Genomic DNA, 19,797 nt, shown 5'->3' with positions numbered 1-19,797 from the left:
CAGGCGGGTGCCCTTTACCCGTGGGCCTGGGTTCGAATCTCCGAGGAGAGTACAAATTAAAAATTCTGTAACCTGTATGATAGTATTATTTGCATTAATTCTGCCATTAAATCAAGCATTATTCTATAGGAATCCAGGGATAGCTCTTTCCGTTCTGTCTGGTGTATATTTATAATTCTCTCTCTCTCTCTCTCTCTCTCTCTTTCTATATATACATGTGTGTGCATCTGTGTGCCTATGTGTATTTGAATGTTACATATATCTGATTGATCTTCGATAGATGAATGAGCAGGCATGTTAAACGAAAAAAAAAATCGGGTAAATTAATAAAACGTGAATGTAACTTAGGCTACCTGAAGATGTTCATAGTTAAATACAAAATAGCTCAAAACTTGGCATAATTTCCATTTTTATTTGTATGTGTACCTCTACAATATGATAATAATGGCAATCAAATATCCAAAAGTGATTCTGATTTTCAAGTAAGCAAAATTAACTCAGCCCAACTGAAATTTATCACATTCTAAATTTATCATTTACACAAATAATGTGTACAACAATATATGAATCCAAAGTGACAAAAGAACAGAAACAAATGTAATTAACAAGGTATAACTGGCAAAAACGTCCATTTTGGCATATTTATAAGTAGCTTCTTCACCAGATGCTCTTTCCTAGATAACATATTGGTCGAGAAATGGTAAACATATCTAGAATTTTCTTCTTTTGATAAAAGCAAGATAAATAATGTGCACGCTATGTACATTTTATTTATCTTGTATTTATCAGAAGAAGAAAATGTTTGTAATTGATTCATGGTTTCGACTTAAAAATGTTATAATATTTCATGTAAATGTTTTCAACCGTATTTAAATATTTTGAAGCTCACTCTCAATACAGAATGGAAAACCATTGACCTTCCAAGTCTAACATACATGTTATCAAAATTTAGAAAGAACAACGAATACCTTCTGTCTTTAAAAAAGGAATCTACCTTATTACGTCGTAAGTACGCCGTTTTAAGGAATCTACTTTATAAAGTTGTATGCATATCGTTTTAACACTTCTATAACTCATTATGACTCTACTTTTCCTAATTTCACAAGCTGAACAATGTTTAAAACACACTTAACCTTCTTTAATATACCCAAAGCTATCTTAAAATCTTGTGCGCACACACCTGAGTAATGAAAAGATTTGATAAAATAATTGAGATTTCGTCCGATATACAGATCAAAGTAAATCACTTGCAAATATTTAAAAGAGCCATAAGGCAAACATTCTCCAAATTAATATATTCCATATCCAGGAGTAGAAAATTATCGTAAAATGCTATAGCAAGTTACACTTCACACGCAACATAATTCTTTCTGGTTTTAGAAATAAAAAATCCAATGGCAGTTGAAATAACTGTTAATGAGAAGGCTTGTATGTTATTGAAGTTTTGGCTAAAATTATCGTACACATTTTCCAAACCAACAGAATTTAGGTGCTCCTTTGCTTGAAAGTATATACTGTTTAATATTCTACAATATGCTATATTATATACACTCTCACAAAATTTCATGAGGACGAACAGGTAACAGGATAAAATTGCTTAAATTTTTAGACAATGTTCGGGTTAATTCCCTGTAATAATAAGACTAATTACATAAAGGATGGATATTGCAAATCGTAGCATGTAGATTGGATGTTGATCTCTGAAAATTCTGAAATGATTTGGAATGTACAATATAATCATAGTATGGACACATAAAATCTGGATTACAATAATTTATTCACTAGCTATTGCCGGTCCTAGGACGGGGGTGATACATTTTGAAGACTAAAAAAATGTAAAAGTAAATTGGAATGAGTTTAAAAGAAGGCTTGAACATAAAATACAGGAATTTTTTTAAAAAAAACATTGGGATGCCGCCGCGAGTTTTGAACTTGCGACCTTTTGTTTGGCAGCCGGGATACACAGATAATATGGGTGTTTTTTCATATGCATATAACAAGCTTTATTTTCCGTGTAAAAGAAATATATATATATATATATATATATATATATATATATATATATATATATATATATATATATATATATATATATATATATATATATATATATATATATATATATATGCGTTTAACTCTATAACGAGGTTGACGATTGCTGGATTTCTTCATTGCTGGAGTTCTTACATTTCTTTACTATTAGTCATCTATTGATTCATAGTTACGTTCTTTTCTCTTCATTTTTCCGTACTCAATGGGCACGGGTTTTTCAGAAATAGATGTACCTAGCCACGTAGCCGGTTTAGTAGTCAAGTCGGTCATCTAAACAGTGATAAAAATAGAATTATATAAGATTTTTCCTTTAAACAGTATTACATCTGAAAGTAATTGTAGGCATAAAGTCGATACGATATAATAGTGAGGTCGGTTTCATTTTTATTAAATTATGTACGGTAGGTTTCGTCACAATCCGTAGCAAGCATGACGTTACCAACTTTACGAAACCAGGGTCACTTTTACAATATTGAAAGGCGCTAAAGAAGAATGGTAACAAAAACCTCACCTTTGTCAGATTCATTTCAACGTTCATTTTGGGTTTTGTTTAACAGTATTTACGATTGTATACAATTCAGTAAAAATCATCTTTATTTAAACTTCAACAAGCGATGTATACTTTGAAGATGTTACTGGATCTGAGAACGAGCAAGTCATTCATGTTCATCCATTATATATATATATATATATATATATATATATATATATATATATATATATATATATATATATATATATATATATATATTGAGGTTTGGAATAGAATGATAGAAAATGAAGAAATATGGGTATATGTGCAAAAGATTCTTACCCGCCGTTGTAGTGATGGCTTTATCTGCAAAATGGAAAATATTTTATCGTCAGAATTAAGGCAGTATATGATTAAGAATCAAAAGCGAATACAGATATAATAAATTGAAACTTCTGAAATTCATTCTTGTCATTTAATAGGGATTTACATAGCTTTTAATCAGCAAACCTCTTAAACACTCCTTTCTTCATTTCTTCAAAAATATGCATCTTTTGTGGAACGCTTGAGGTATTTAATTTGTTATACAAGTATGTATCACTCCACACAGTTTTCAATGGCTGTATGTCTCGCAAAAACCGTTTCAGTGATAACAGAAATACTTAGACAATACAATAATATCTCATAACAATTAATAATTCACATATACATTTTATGGAAACAAATTTGGTTCTGTCTATTTCAATGGCACATTTGTATATTTAATAAATAAAACTATAATATCATTACAAAACCAACCCAGTTTAACAGAATCATATAAGTTGATATGAAATTGAATTAAGAAAAAAAAGAAGAAAAAAAAATAACGACTTAATAATCAATACTTGCAATATGAAAACAAATTGTTAAGAATATCGGATATTTGACGTTGCGTAACGAAATGACTAAAGGAACTATATTTGAAAAACAATTAAATAAATATATAAAATATGAATTAAATAAAGTATTTGAAGGTTTTCCCTCATAATAACTTATTGCAACATAGTGTTTAAATACTGATTGCTAATTTCCGGAATTGTTGAATTTCTGTGCTCTCCAAAATATCAAGTTAAACATGGAACCATAAGTAGTTTACATTGATCAAATACAGGAATTCACCAGATGGAGCACGCTACAAAAACTCTTGATTCTAAGTCACTGAAATTAATGTCAGTATTGTACACTCTAAAGAATATCAGCTTTGTTACATTTGGAATATCGCTGATCAACAAATTTATTTTTGAAATATAGAACGCATACAGAATAACATGGGAAAAGGCATAATTTATGGGTAAATTTAGCATTGAATACCGTCATACTCGCTTATGAGACGAGTAAAGCTGCAAACTGCACAGACCCAGGTCTGTCGGCGCATGATGCGCCGACAGATTTTATGCGCCGACAGATTTGGTTCTGTGCAGTCTGTTAGGAGTAATCAGTAGAACAAACAAGCTAGACCCTGATCTGCAGTCGCATTATGCTAAGGAAGATCAGGATCTTTGTTGTATGCTGTTGAACCCGACTTTAATTTATGTTTGATCTGGGGGCTCACCTGGTCTTTAGTGGGAGGTTGAGTTTGAAATCCAGCAACATTACAAAGGTCTGAAAATAAAAGCAAATTAATACAGACAGATAAATAACTAGCCATACTGTGCGGGCTAACATCATAGTTACGTCAAAAAAGTGCCTATCCATATGTGAGTAGTGATTGAAATGATCCATAGGAATTGAAATATCTTCTAAACAAATTAACCCTGCGCCAGAAATAAAAGCGCCGGTCTGTAACTGAAAACCTCTCACATTAACACGTAAAGTCATTTTTTAATTTTATGAAATCACGTGCTTAGCGACGTCATCTTTTACTATGCCACGTGTAAACGGGGTGGCAGAATGTCAGAAAAGTACAGTTTTGAACAGTGAGTGATATTAACATTTTATCAAATGTACACCTATAAAAGCTGTCTCGGATGCTATTTATGGGTCTAAAAAGCTTACCTAATATGGAATCAATAGATGGATGAAAGACTTAGTGAAAGTAGGATGAAAAGGTAGACCAGGACATCTCTATAAATAAAAAATTAAAAAAAAAAAACACAAAACAAACAAACAAACAAAAACAGTCGATTCTGTGGAAGTAAATGTGAAGGAAGACAGATGGCTAACTTTTATAGCAGATAATTTTGGTATTTCAAAGACAAAATGCGGAAGAAATTCTGACCAATTAATTAGGAATGCGCAGGGTTTATGCCCGGCGGATGCTTAGATCGCAAGATGAAGAACAAATGGGTTTAAGAGTAAAGATCTGCGGGGAGTTTATCTTACAGGTACAAGGTAGAAAGCTTAAATTTCGTAAATAAGATCACTACTTTGAACCCGAGAGTACGACACAAAGCAGTGTCTGGAAGCAAACAAGTTCGATATCACCTTTTAAAGCATATTCATTTTTTAATTTAAAAAAAATATTTCTTTGAAATCTTGCTTGAAAGATGATGTGCGTTATGATCCTCAATACCCTAGGAACACACAAGAAATAATTCTAAGCCACATGTTACCAAGGAACGAAACAGTGAACGGACACGGTAATCAGATACAATTTACGTGAGGCTATTCGCAAAAAGTGTCGAGACCAACTTGAGAGTAGGCTTCATGTCGCACCAGGATAAGCTCCCCCCCACCCCGTATGCACATGCAAGTATGTAATGCAAACCTTACAAAAACTCTAAATACTCCAGCCCATATTTAGCATCTTGAGACTTCTAGCTTTTTCAAAACTTCAAAAAGTATCGTTAAGGGGAAAACATTACAAAAGCGTAGAAAAACATATATATATATATATATATATATATATATATATATATATATATATATATATATATATATATATATATCGCGTCGCTACGAATGCTGTCGCGTGAAGGGCTGCTACATTTGTTAAAGACACTAGTAAAAGATGGAGAAAATGCATTAAGTCGAAATGAAGTTACTTAGGGAAGTGCCACTAAAACTATTGGAAGCAGTAAAGTAACTGTTTCTTTACAACGTTCGTTACAGAACATTTTGATCAACCCTCTTTGGTGACAGTAGGGGATGATGATGTTGCTAGGAAATATTTAGGATTTCACACAAGAGGTGGAATGGAGCTAACGAGAACGCGAAGTATGAGTGAATAATGCAACAAGAAAATGAATTAAGCAGTAAACAGTACATGCAATTAACTTAGCTGTGTGTTTTCGATCCAGCAGAGGCACTTTTAAAAACGCAAAAAGATATATGACAACTACGTCAAATCCCATTTATGATTAAAAATGAATAAGCATTATTAAAATAAAAAAGGTAAAAGACCACTTCTAGGATATAATTGATACAGATAACAACTTGAGATATACTGTAAGACAGATGGAATAAAGAAAGAGAAAAGTTTAAAAGATTATATGACGAGTCAAACATTACAACCGTCATTTGATGGAAACTTGAATAGGCCAAGGTCCAGTTTATCCTGAGTATATACGCCATTAAAGCATACGACCATAATTTAGCAATATACACAGAGGCGTAGCTATGATATTTTGCGCCCGGGGACGAACTATAAAATTGGCGCCCCAGCCCCCCTCCCCGTTTAATCACATTTTTGAATATTACCCTTGTTTACTTATTATAATGTAACGTTGTAAGCCTCATTTTGGCGCCCCTGTACCTTAGCGCCCGGGGACATATGTACCCCCCCCCCAGCTACGCCTCTGAATATACATATATCTTGCCAAGGCAAATATCATAGAGACTTTTCTTTTAATTTAAAGAGAAAATATCTCTTTTCAAAAACAAGTAGACATATAGTTCACGTTTAATATCTTAAAGATTTACCAGTCGATATTTTAAAGGGACAATACATGACTAGCCCTTAAATAGAATTTAAAGATTTACCAGTCGATATTTTAAAGGGACAATACGTGACTAGCCCTTAAATAGAACTTAAAGATTTACTAGTCGATATTTTCAAGGGACTATAAGTGACTAGCCCTTAAATAGAACTTAAAAATCTACCAGTCGATATTTTAAAGGGACTATAAGTAACTAGCCCTTAAATAAAACCTAAAGATTTACCAGTCGATATTTTAAAGGGACAATACGTGACTAGCCCTTAAATAGAACTTAAAGATTTACCAGTCGATATTTTAAAGGGACTATAAGTGACTAGCCCTTAAATAGAACTTAAAAATCTACCAGTCGATATTTTAAAGGGACTATAAGTGACTAGCCCTTAAATAGAACTTAAAAATTTACCAGTCGACATTCAACAGTGGACAATGCGATACTAGCCAGCAGAAGTATTTTGTTTACTGGTTGACATTTATCAGTGACAATTCAAAAAATAACAAACTCAAAAATAACAATAAATTAACAACAAAAAAAAAACACCCTCAAAACAAAAACTTCCTGCTTTCGGACACTCCATGAAATTAACTAACAAAATTCACTACCTAGTGCTTGTTTTTTCACTCAAGAACTGTGTGAAATCAAACAACAAAAAGCACTTCCTGGTTTTCTGGTACTATATGCGATATCAGCCAATAAAACAAACTTCCTGGTTTACCGTTGTCAATTTAATCAAGTAGTATACGAGATAATATGGCAGATAGTTAATGCTGGTAGTCATTTTTTATCACAACCCACAAATAACACGTACTGCTTGTCTTGGTACAAAATTCGCTGCTTTATCTTATATTATGTTCGGTTTAGAGAGGGTTTTATGTTATATTATGTTCGGTTTAGAGAGTGTTTTATGTTATATTATGTTCGGTTTAGAGAGGGTTTTATGTTATATTATGTTCGGTTTAGAGAGGGTTTTATGTTATATTATGTTCGGTTTAGAGAGGGTTTTATGTTGTATTATGTTTGGTTTAAAAGGGGTTAATAACTATACATATTTGACTAATGATGAATGAGACAATTGATTTTCCTCATTAGTTTATCCATGAAGATATTTGTTATAGCTGAGTAAACGAAACCTTTGGCTTGAGATAGCAAGCTCTCATTTCTGTGTATCTTGTGGTTTTATCTATGAGAAAAGGCTAATCAAATAAACACCAGAACAAAAGCCCATTTTGTTTAGTATTTAGTGTTGGCTTTTAATTGGGATTTATTATCAGATTCTAATTCTTGCTATTATTGTTAATGCGGATTACAAATACGTTCAACCTTTACTCGTGAACACTCATATTATATGGTGCTGCACAAAAAGAGATGGATGGGTTAAAGAAGCCATTTTAGAGTTTAAGGCACTTTAGGCATATGACGAGTCACTAGGCGTAGGAATATTTACTGACAGGCCAGAATAACTACATTGAAAATATTAAGATTTATAAAATGAACTTCTAGTATAGTATGTCAATTGGTGGTCATAAATCTAATAAGTGAAACTGACGAACAAAAATTATTTAAAACATCGGCGGAAATCATTCTTTTAGTGCTTTCTCCTTGTCGTTTAAATAATAATAATAATAATAATAATAATAATAATCGTTATTATTATTATTATTATTATTATTATTCTTGCAGCAGTTGTCGTGTTCCTTGTTGTTGCTTTATTTTGTTTAGGCAATTAGTATTTACTGTTTAGCATACACAAGAAATTATAAATACATGAACTTACCCTGTTCGCTGTTTTGAAGAACCTTCAGGAAAACAAAGATACAATTCTTATATTTTTGATGACTGATTATTACAAGTCTAAGACGATACAATAATATTTTCGACAAGCAAACGAACAGTGTAAAATTTGCAATGTTTTAATTTGCACTTTCATGTTTTACTGAGTATTTAAGAAACCTTGGTGTTTTTGATAAATTGTAACAAGTAAATCAAACAACATTTCATTCACATTCTATTGTAGCATTATAGTAATAAAGTTATGTATTTTGGCACAATTGTACTGCATTATAAAATGATACAAACATAATCTATATCATTTAATATGGCTGACGCAGTTACAAAAAAGAAAAATGAAGAAAACGAAAGATGATAGGCAGATGTGACCCGTTTAAGTACGATTAATGTAATACAAATCGTATAAATCTAACATCAGATTAATGTAATAAATACGTATAAATCTAACACCAGATTAATGTAATAAAATAAGTATAAATCAAACATTAGAATAATGTAATAAAATACGTATAAATCAAACATCAGATGTAATAAAATACGTATAAATCGAACATCAGATTGATGTAATAAAATACGTATAAATCAAACATCAGATTAATATAATAAAATACGTAGAAATCTAACATCAGATAAGTGTAATAAAATACGTATAAATCTAACAGATTAAGGTAATAAAATATGTATAAATTTAACATCAGATTAATGTAATAAAATACGTAGAAATCTAACATCAGATAAATGTAATAAAATACGTATAAATCTAACTTCAGATTAATGTAATAAAAAACGTATAAATCTAACATCAGATTAATGTAATAAAATATGTATACATCTAACATCAGATTAATGTAATAAAATACGTATAAATTTAACATCAGCGTAATGCACAAGTTACCAGCAACCAATAAAATGTTTTCCACGAGTTTCTTATTTACAGGGACTTATCAGGTGATGTCAAAACATTGTCTATTTCATTATCGTGTGAAAGAAACGTTTCTCATAATCGTTTGTCATAAATACTGGTCCTTTAGCAACGTAACTGTGGCATATAAAATACACGAACAGTTTTGAAACAAGCAAAATGTAAGTGTCATTACATTTATGAAAGACAAAAATGCTGCTAATTCAGTCTTAAAGAACATATAACGACGATTTAAAGCTGATTAAATCAGTATCGTTACGCAATATTTGCTAGAATATCATAGTCATACCCATGCCAGATTGTCATATCCTTCCCTTTTTGCTATCTGGTATGGAAGCAGTCCATCTTTATTTTTCATCTGTATGGCTAGTTTACATCCAGGAAGTCTTAGAAGTTCCGTGCAGAATAGTTTCAGTCCATATTTGGCACCAAAATGTAGAAGTGTTGGAAGCTCATAATTTGCACTGGAATCTAAATAATAATAATAATAATAATAATAATAATAAGAAGAAGAAGAAGAAGAAGAAGAAGAAGAAAGAAAGAAAGAAAGAAAGAAAGAAAGAAAGAAGAAGCCAATGGTTTGATTCCAGGCTTGTTCCTTCTTTCCAAAGAAAATCGTTATATTTTAATTGTATAGTATGGACCTATACATCTTTTCTGTTACTACCAACACAATACTCCTTTGCTTATTACTTTATGTGGATAAAAAGTTACAGTCCTCTCTGTTTTACAGCACTTGATCTAATTTAATTGAAAGACTTTTTAATAGCTATTCATATGCAAGAATAACAGACTGAAATATTACCTCTAAATCTCTTACAATCAAGTTCATCAAAAACATGACTGGCTGAGGCGGTGTTATTGGACAACAAATCTAGTAGCTCTTTATCTATATGTTCTAGGGTAGAGGGCGCAATATGAAGAGTCTGACACAGAAGTTCGATGGGACTTATGGCGCTCTGTAGAAGTCTATTGATCTGCTCTATCTTTGGTTCAACGCGACGCACGTGCAGCACAACTTTCCCGAAACTAGTATTGTTCACCATCACTTCAAGTATTCTTTCACCAGGTTCTACATCTGCAAACGTTTACCGCGTATAAAGAGCATTAGGTGGTTTGTTATGAATACTAGCATTAAAAAAAGATATATAAATTTAAATTCTATGTTGTGCAGGTAATTATAGCAGTTGTAAAAGTTGAATGATAATTTTATTTCAGTAATCGAAACCCATTCAGTTAAAAGACGTACCAACTTTCACATTGCTGAATATTTACACTAAAGGAAGAGTTTACGAAAGTATCACCACATGAAAAAGGTAATAATCTGAAAGGAGACTATTTATCCAGCTCTTTAAAGTAAAATATTTATCATATATTTAATTTAATTAAAAGATTGAACACTATTTGTGTTTGAAATTACCGCCGACAGTAAAACTGAACGTCATGGGATTCAAACGTTCAGCCATTCGTGTTAGACGGTCCCATTCCTGAATGAACTCGACTTTGGAGTCTTCATCAACCGGTTCCATGAATATTAGGAGAACCTGTTCGCCTGTCTGTGAAAAAATAGATTATTAACAAATCGAAAAGGGAATAGATGACAACTCACCATTACTCACCTAAAAAGCAATTAAAGAGCAAATTTCGAGAGCTAAATTTACATATTGAATATTGTACGAGTTAACAATAGGTTTTTATATTAAAGGCGTGAACAAAATGTTGTATGTAATGATTAACGCTACAAGATAAAATCAGATAAAGGTAGCATTCGGGGACATCAAGTGATCACCAAATAAGAAATTTGGCATTATACACCTATAGCTAAAGATATGTAGGCAGTAAGGCTCTGAATATGTGGAAGAAATACCGATGAGAACTGGTACCTCCAATATTTGAACCGGTGCTTGCAATTTTCAGATTAAAACTCGTTCTAATCATGTGCATCGTTTATTCTTGACAGCATGTAACTATTGGCAATTTGAAACATTGGCATTCTACAAGAACCAAGTATTAAGCACATTATACCTTTACAGCTTCACGTGGCCAGACTTGAAATTTTTGTTGAGGAGGCAAACGTGTACATTTTTCTTCGACTTGTTCAACGAGGTCCATAATGTCTATGCCAAGAGTGGAAAGAGAGCCGTATTCCAGTATCATCGTTTTGGAAAAGTCCCTTATCCGGGATGACAAAAGCGTCGTAATTTCAGTCGTGGTCTTCTTCACATGAAAGAGGAGGATGACGGTGAATTCTGGATTTGGGAATATCGCATTTAGATCTACATGTTTCTGAGTCTGGATGAAATCATACGAGTCGGGTGTAAGTAACAGTATGAATATACCTGGATTGGAAACGTTTGTGATATTTGCATTTTGCAGCTCGTGGAGAATGAATTGCACGTTATACCGCTTTCCTGAAAAGAACTCTTTGATCGTATGGGCACAAGTTTCTCCATCAAACTGATAAAATATACAGTGGCAAATGTCTCCAGACATCGTCGTGTACGATGCAAAATCTGCAAAACAAGTGTGAGGTAAAACTTAATTTTCGTATTTTTCCTATAAAAAGGTTTGAGACAATATGTATATTACATATGTTGTTTAGATATAAAAAAACAAGATATTGTTTTCTTTGGACATGATCATCGTTTCATTTAATGTTTTCGTTTATATTGTATAGTGTCTCTTTGTCAATCTCATTAAATAAACGTCAATATAAACACATATAAAATAAAATTTTCTTTGTAATTTTGCACTTTATGATAAAAATTTTTTTATAAAGAAGACAGTTTGTCACTCGATCCATATTACAATATGGGAACATAACAACTGGATAGTATTGCAAATCGTCTGAATCCTATTAATATCTCGTACTTACCAGATGTCAACCAAAACAGGTACACATTAAAAATCCGTTCGGCCTACGTGTTTGCATTGAACGTACCTTCTCAGACAAGGATATGCTAAAAAGAAAACTTGGCGATTTTTAAAAGTGCACTTAAAAATGGGATACAAGGACAAAAGTATAGACCCGACTATAGTGAAAGCTAAGGTCATTGACCAAAGCAGTCTCCTCGGATACAAAATCTAAGACTGCAAACAGTCTTTTCCTTTTTGTAACAAGATACTGCTCACATCTTCTAAACTAAAGAATGAACAGTCCAGATACAGTGACAGATTACTGATTTCCCTGCACGTTTCAATGTGGTCTTTAAACAACCTCATATGGTCACCAGCCAACGGGGGAAAAAAAAATTGCGTTCAACTTCAACCATGGTAATGACGCGTTGACACGCATATGTAAAAAGGCGTTGTCTAACATGTACGGAAATGTTTGAGACAGCGACATCAAGAGGAGTTACTTGCAAAATCAACCAAAGCTTAGAATATTTTAGTAAAAACGTCATTACGTACTGAATCAAATGGCTTGAAACCCCTCCCCTAAACAAACATCAAATTGAACAATCACAAAAACCGCGACATAAACAAGGTCAGCACAACACTCGCCAACCATTTCAACTCAGTTGGACAATGTCCATTTCCTTCGAATGATGCCAACTGAGTCAAATCAAAGATGGACTGACACGGAACGAGAAACATTGGACAGTGCAGATGCAAAGACATGTCGAATTTTGCTTAAACGAAAAACTGTAGCTCAGAAGTAATCTAGTGAACCCACCGTGTGTTAGTTTCTTTACTAAAAGTTTGCTCAGCCTCACTCTCAAGTGACGTCATTTTATTATTATTATTATTATTCTTACACCCTTCCACCACCTTCCCTTATAATGCAAATAAATTCATATATTTGCCTCTGCTAGTGGAAAATATAGCAGGAATTGAAAAACTAGACTAGAAAAATAATGTACCACCCTATTCAATTTCCTTACAGTGACGTAGGAAACGATGCCATGCCAAGCGGTATGACGCTATAGTGCCACTAACTTGCATGATCTTGCATCCAGATATGTTCGCGTTATTAACAAATAAAAGCATATAAAAATAAATAAAACGATAAAGAGAAAAATATCTCTTTCGTCGATATAATCTACATTTTCAAGTCGCGTAGTTATTTTCGCTGTTATTTTTATCTTTTTCTTTTGACATCTTAAATATCTTTGTTCATTTTGGTTCTCAGTGATAAAATGTAAATATTTTTTTATCTACGCGTGTCGCTGTATGTGTCTATTACTTATCCAAATAGCATCCCAGTGCATCTTTATAGTTCTTGCCGACTTTAATAACTGCAAGGTGTCTTCTTATATCTTAACAGTAATATGTGTTTAGACCTATTTATTCTGTGTATATAACAGTACTGGATAGCATTCTGAAATAACTCTTTAGACATAGAACAATTAACTTTTGACATCTTAATTGGTACACACACAAATCTGCTTCGGTGAGTAAACACTGTATTCCTATTAGGGCAAACCCTAAACAGGGCCATAGGTTGTTGTTGTTGTAGGGTTTAACGCCATTTTTCAGCACACGATAGGCTATACATGGGGGCCAGTATTAATGGTGGAGGAAGAACCCGGAAATAACCCAACGAGAAGCTACTGGCAAGCTTTCTCTCATACCCACACTAGCCGAATCCGAGACTCGAACCCACGCAGACAGAGGTTGAGATGGCAGTGATCCGTAACGGAGAGCGCTTTAGACCACTCGGCCACTCGGGGCCACAGGGACATAGGTCTGAGGGCAATAAATCTAAACGATTAAGTAATCGCCTGTTTCTCATTTCAAATTACTTTTTAAGTTTATTGTGTTGATTTTTAAGGAGTTTTTTTCGGTATCAGGAGTATCTACATAGGAATAACATAATTATTGATATGCAGCGGTGTAGGAGAGAAGCATTTCATCCGAGGGTCAGAATTTTGCGTCAGACACTCGGCAAAGCCTCGTATTGGATACAAATTTTTTATTCCGGACATGAAATTTTCCTATCCTACACTGAAACATAATGTATGATTCTTTTTTCAGTTTTCTACGCAAAAAAATGAGGTTCGAAGCAAAAATGGCTTATTTTGAATACTGTTGTAACTTTTAAGCAGCACAACATCTAAAGAAAATTTTCTTACCTTAAGATACAGCTTACACATCAAATGACCTTAAAACACATTTTAGCTTCTAAAGAACAGTGGCTGAAATTGTTGTACAGTAATACACATCATCCGAATTGTGTACTGCAGATAGCTTGCGTAATGATACAAAAATGTGAACAGGTCAAAAACTGAAGTATATTCTTATCTCTAAGATTAAATGAGACACATAAAATGCAATGAAATAGTCCTCAGTTCAGCTTTAATCTAGAATTGATAAAACAAATATACAAATTTTAGAAATATGAAGCTGTTTAACAGCGGCTTTTTCGACTCGAAATATCACTAAAGAAGCCGTAACTGTAACTCAGCGGATCAGTGAGAAACGGACTGTTTGACGGACACTTGCATGTCAACCACTATTCGCATTAGGTGGCGCTCTAAAGTTTCCTATTTTTGCATAGAGGGTTAGAGTTGTAAAGAAAACTAACTTCCCCGGGTTTCCTCACTGGTTTATACCGGCTATTTAAAAAAGACCTTGCATATCTTAGGTATTAAAGAACCTTTAATTCCCTTTATTTTGGTGTATGATTAATGGGTGTAATATGGGTTATATAATATATAGCTTGGCCTTACCCCAGACGTGTATCTTTCAAAAAGTGCTAGCTCCACTTGGTCATTTTCACTTCCTGAGCTTCAGAGGTAAATTTTAAAAAATAGAGCCGATAACTTATTTGTTTCATTTTATATATTTGGTAATTCATTCATTGCACACTCAGAAGCTGGTATTGTCCAGTCTGGCAAAATTCATTTTCCCTATTTTAATAGCCTCTAAGGATAGTGTACTGTCAGGCCCTGTCCTAGGGCAAGGTGAACGAGGCAACCGCCTTGGGCCCCGCACTTTCAGGAAATCAACTCTGCAATGCAATTTTTTTGTTGTTGGGACCCCACTCATCGTTTTCGCTGCTTTGGGCCCCGCACATCCTAGGACCGGGCCTGTATACTTTACCCTAATTCAGGTTGATATTTTGAGCACAAGGAAGCAGTCATTTAGTTAGCAGTGTGTTTAGATCATGTACAATTTCCGAAAGTACAATATCCAAAGAAATGTCAGCTACATTACATTAAAGTAGCACAGAGGTATGCAAACATTCTCTCAACTGTGCATATTTATAATGCAAACAACTTCACCTTACATACGTCACTCTCTCAAAAGTACATAATAACTGGTGAGTAACTAAATGTGTTGCAATAAATGTTTACCTTGATTATAGTCCGAGTTTTATCGGACTCTTGCCACCCTTTTCTTGATATTTGGACATTTATGTTGGGGTTTAGGGTCAGAGTCCATTGCCTATCGAAAAGTTGGAATTAGCCGACACCATTTCATACGGTAGCCGCTTACTAGCCGGCCTAGAAAACTATAACGAACTTTCATCGAGATATACCTGCATGCAATCGATAGGAATACGATTTATTTTCTCAGAAATAGCGAATATAGCATTCGTTATGTCTTCAATCCGCTGACAGATTATATTTAACTACAGCGGATTAAAGATATAACAAATGCTAATCTCGCAATATCTGAGAAAATAAATCATTTTCCTATCGATTTCATGCAGGTATGTCTCGGTGAAAGTTCGTTAAAGTTTGCTAGGCCGGCTAGTAAGCGGCTACTCTATGCGAATTCCAACTTTTCGATAGGCAATGTACTCTGACCCTACACCCCAACATAAATGTCCAAATATAACAAAGGGATGGCAAGGGTCAGAGGAAACTCGGACTACCTTGATTATTGTTAAAGAATGTTAAAGTGATAATGAAAATCGGGAAGTGGCTGCTACTTTTGTGTGCACTATGCTTGCAGTAGACGGATAACAGTCCCATATGCCATGTTTAATAGTACCTCCATGAGATGATATACTTCTGTGTAGGATAAAAAAATTCGACCAGAGGGTCTGAAACAAAATTTTGATCCCGATGGTACGGGTTTCCCATTTTACACAGAAGCATAATGATGTACTTTTTTTCTCACATTGCTGATCGAAAACTGACGGCCGAAGTAAAAATGTACGGTTGTAGAAGGTCCAAATAGTTCACGAGTCAGGATAAACATCGCTCTGAGGCAGGTTAGAAGTATCCTGCTTCAGTGTTACACGCTGGAAACAGGAACATACACATATAGGACTGTGAGAAAGAACTATCCTGCACCGCTTTTCCACGCTGGAAAACAGTCATGAACATACAGTAATGTGAGAAAAAAAAAAAAAGATATTTCACCCCACCTGTTGCTTGGAAGTTATTCGCACATTCCTTTATAAGAATGAATATTTACCTTGGTTAAACTTGAGCTTCTTTCCGATTCAAGATTCTATTTCTTACCTCAGGTAATTTATCCAAAAGGTAGAGTCCAACTTAATAATTTTGTTGTGCCATCAGACGAAAGCGTATGTACAGTGTGAAACATGAAGTAAAGTCCAATCTTCACCAACAATCAGGATGTAGTAAACATCTTATACCTCTGTGGTGGTGATATCACCTGCAGATTTGACACGCTAGAGGTGTCTAACCAGGAAGAGTATATTACCGTAGTAGTATCATAATGGGGATTCGATAGCGCGCCTATTGTGTTGACTATTCTAGATACCTATGACTTTCCCCATTTTACAAAAACCCATGCATCTGTTGTACATCCCCTTGGGTTCTGAAACAAATACCAGTGGGTGACAAACAGATTCTAAGATCGTGATTGTGCAGAGGTTTTCATGACCGGTTTCAGATTTTCGTTTCTGATCAGGGTTAACTCGTCCAGCCCTCGACCTTCACCGCCGCCCCCTCGTCCCCCCATAGGCACACAAACAAGGATCCGAGATCGCGACGACCCGAAAGTGTGTGCTTATCATGGTTAACTCGTCAAGAACCTCTTTTTCACAAATCCAACAAGGAGTCGAAACAGAAGACCCATTTCGATGTAACCTGAAGCCATGTAATAAACTCCGCAAACGAGTCTCTGCTGAGACTTAGCATTGGCTTCTCAGTTGCTTCATCACATGCGACAACAAAATCGACATGGAACAGTGTATTTGATGGAACCGAGGGGTTTCCTTGTTCGTCGCGTAAATGACAAATGGGACTTACATCTTCCGTTGCGCTGTGGTAAATTTAAGAATATTCTTGCTAGATTCCGGCAGAATCGTATGCTCCGACTTCTCGCTGACTCCCTCGCAGTAAACTTCATGACCATCAAGCAGCTATTGAGTACTAAATACATGAATTCAGCATTTACATGGAAATTGTCTCGCACTGTGTAACTTGTGCCAGTAAGCCATTCAGGCGAAATAGTTTATCCACATGTATTGGTACCGCATAGCTAGGGCAATTACGTTTTTGTTGTGGTGATTTTCTATGCTGCTCAACAACAATAGATCAACGTTAGCCTGAAAACGCCCACAGCACCACCAAGCAGTGGGATGTTGATGAATGCCAGAGGATTGAGTGCCTTGTCCGTACCTGTGGATCCAGGTCAAACTCAAAGATGGAGAAGAGCTGCTGAACTAGAGCTTATAGTTTGGAGCGGTGAGCATGATGCTGACCAGACCAGTCGCCAAGTTGTAATGCTTGTAGGAACGTTGTTGCTGTTGTAGCATTTATTTTTGTGATTGTGAAAACAAAAAAAAATAGACATTTTCGTGAGTAATTAAACTCGTAGCTTTGCTTGTCAAAGTTTGCATGTGTGACGGTATTTAATGTTGTGGATTAATCTCTACACCACCACCCCCACACCCAACAAAAAAGAAAATAATTAAAAGAACAAACTATAGCCACAACAAACGGCGGTCGCTTCAATAGTTTAAATAATACTACAACCTGTATGAGCACAAATCAAACACTTGTCAAGCAGAACTATTTAGACTCAAAATACAGGGCCGACAAAGCCAATAACATTAAGGTAATCTGTTATTAAAACACCTGTAAATCAAACACGAGACCAACTGTATCTTGCTCAGCAAGCAGTATCAACATTTGATCTGTTGCGAGCCCATCAAAGTGCAAAGATGTACGATCCAGCTTCAATCGTAAGCATTTACAATAAATACAGACTACAAAGAAGAATTAAAATCACATTTCCACAACTGATATACCAGACAGGTAATGGAGATCATCAGACAAGAGTTGAAGATCAGTGTACTGTATCAGTGAACACTGAAATCTCATCAATAAAGTTGATTTATATTGATTGGATAATATCATATAATTGCAGCTCCTGCGTTAATGTGAGAATGACTGGACCAAATTATCCGGGTATTGAGAAAGCTGGACTTGTTTAATTTAAGAATTTCATGTTTATTTTCCTAATAAGCATTTGTTTCTGCTTGCAGTCTTTATTGACACCATATTGATTTAGTGCTTTTGACCGAAAATCAGTGTGCTTCAATACTATTCAGTATGTATGTATGTATGTATGTATGACTGACTGACTGACGGCCAGTATTAATGGTGGAGGAAGAACCCGGGAAAACCCCGGAAAGAACCACGAGAAGCTACCGGCAAGCTTTCTCACATATCCACATTAGCCGAATCCGAGACTCGAACCCACGCAGACAGAGGTGAGATGGTAGTGATCCGTGACGGACAGCGCTTTAGACCACTTGGGGACCCTGTATGTATGTATGTGTGTGTGTGTGTGTATATATATATATATATATATATATATATATATATATATATATATATATATATATATATATATATATATATATATATATATATATATATATATATATGTTTCATCAGTAAGTGTGCTTGAAGCAATAGTTCTAAAATTTTACAGTTCTTTTCTGCATTGAAAACAAGGGCCCGTGGTGGCCGAGTGGGATAATGGCTCGCCGATTACTGACATATCATCTCTGTCAGTGGGGGTTTTAGTTTCGGGCTCGGCATGGGTACGTAAGAAAGTTTGCCAGTAGCTTCCTGTGGGTCGATGATTCTTGCCAGGGTTTTCTTGGGTTCTTCCTCCACCAGGTATACTGGTCGCCATGTATAGCTTATAATGTGCTAGAGACATCACTAAGCTTGCTTTTGCCACTTTCACATTTACTACGATGTGAGAAAGATACTGACTCAGGTGCATCGTTCACTTTCAGGGTGGGACATGTTTGCAAACAGCATTGACATTAATACCTACACGATTTTTTTGCAATGACTTCAATGTCGGTAAAGACTAAGAATGGGGGCAGAAAAACAATGAAAAGCAAGGCCTTGGAAGGATGTATGACCATGATCATGGTTACTTGCCGATATAAGGCGTTGCACCCCCACCCACCCCAAGAAGTCAACAACAAAACAGCGACAGTTGTGGTCAGTATCATGGTGGGACTTGCAGCCATCTGGTCTTTCCTTTGAGGTCCTACCGCAATGTAAGCAGAGAACAGCAAAGAATGCGATTGTCATCATGCCAATGCCACTGCCACCGTCTTTAGAAGAAATGACATAATGGTGGCGATAATTCCAGGCAGTGCAATTGCTATTTTTTTTTATCATTATGCTAGCGTTTCAGCATGCTGATCAGGTGTTATAGATGTCTGTTTATCCATTATTTTGCGCCGCCAGTT

General features: G+C 34.8%; 1 protein-coding gene across 4 annotated transcripts; it reads right to left on the bottom strand.

Annotated features, from left to right (window-relative positions):
• Window positions 1–397: 397 nt before the first annotated feature.
• On the bottom strand, window positions 398–16,726 carry LOC149805871 (uncharacterized). Of its 4 annotated transcripts, none has more exons than XM_089950599.1 (9): window positions 16,568–16,723; window positions 11,175–11,662; window positions 10,570–10,705; window positions 9,955–10,227; window positions 9,439–9,620; window positions 8,214–8,235; window positions 4,116–4,165; window positions 2,867–2,890; window positions 398–2,322 (listed from the first exon to the last, which is right to left on the bottom strand). In XM_089950599.1, the coding sequence occupies exons 2-9, from the start codon at window positions 11,640–11,642 to the stop codon at window positions 2,200–2,202; spliced, it is 1,278 nt and encodes a 425-aa protein (XP_089806725.1). In that variant the 5' UTR covers window positions 11,643–11,662; window positions 16,568–16,723; the 3' UTR covers window positions 398–2,199. The 4 variants fall into 4 exon arrangements, with proteins under 4 accessions (XP_089806725.1, XP_089806726.1, XP_089806727.1 ...); XM_089950600.1 differs by having other exon boundaries at window positions 16,521–16,717; XM_089950601.1 differs by lacking the exon at window positions 16,568–16,723 and adding an exon at window positions 12,025–14,299.
• Between the last annotated feature and the right edge of the window lie 3,071 nt (window positions 16,727–19,797).

This window comes from Sinohyriopsis cumingii, chromosome 2 (assembly GCF_028554795.1).
Source record: "Sinohyriopsis cumingii isolate HCF-2022 chromosome 2, ASM2855479v2, whole genome shotgun sequence".
Taxonomy (NCBI): domain Eukaryota; kingdom Metazoa; phylum Mollusca; class Bivalvia; order Unionida; family Unionidae; genus Sinohyriopsis; species Sinohyriopsis cumingii.
The sequence above is the reverse complement of the archived record's forward strand: the minus strand, read 5'-3'. Positions and strand labels throughout refer to the sequence as shown.

Coding starts and splice junctions, on each gene's coding strand:
- LOC149805871 (XM_089950599.1), bottom strand. CDS start 11,642: ATGTCTGGAGACATTTGCCACTGTATATTTTATCAGTTTGATGGAGAA. Junction 10,228..10,569: donor GTTCAGTTTTACTGTCGGCG/GTAATTTCAAAC, acceptor AAACGTTTGCAG/ATGTAGAACCTGGTGAAAGA. Junction 2,891..4,115: donor AACCTCCCACTAAAGACCAG/GTGAGCCCCCAG, acceptor TCCATTTTGCAG/ATAAAGCCATCACTACAACG.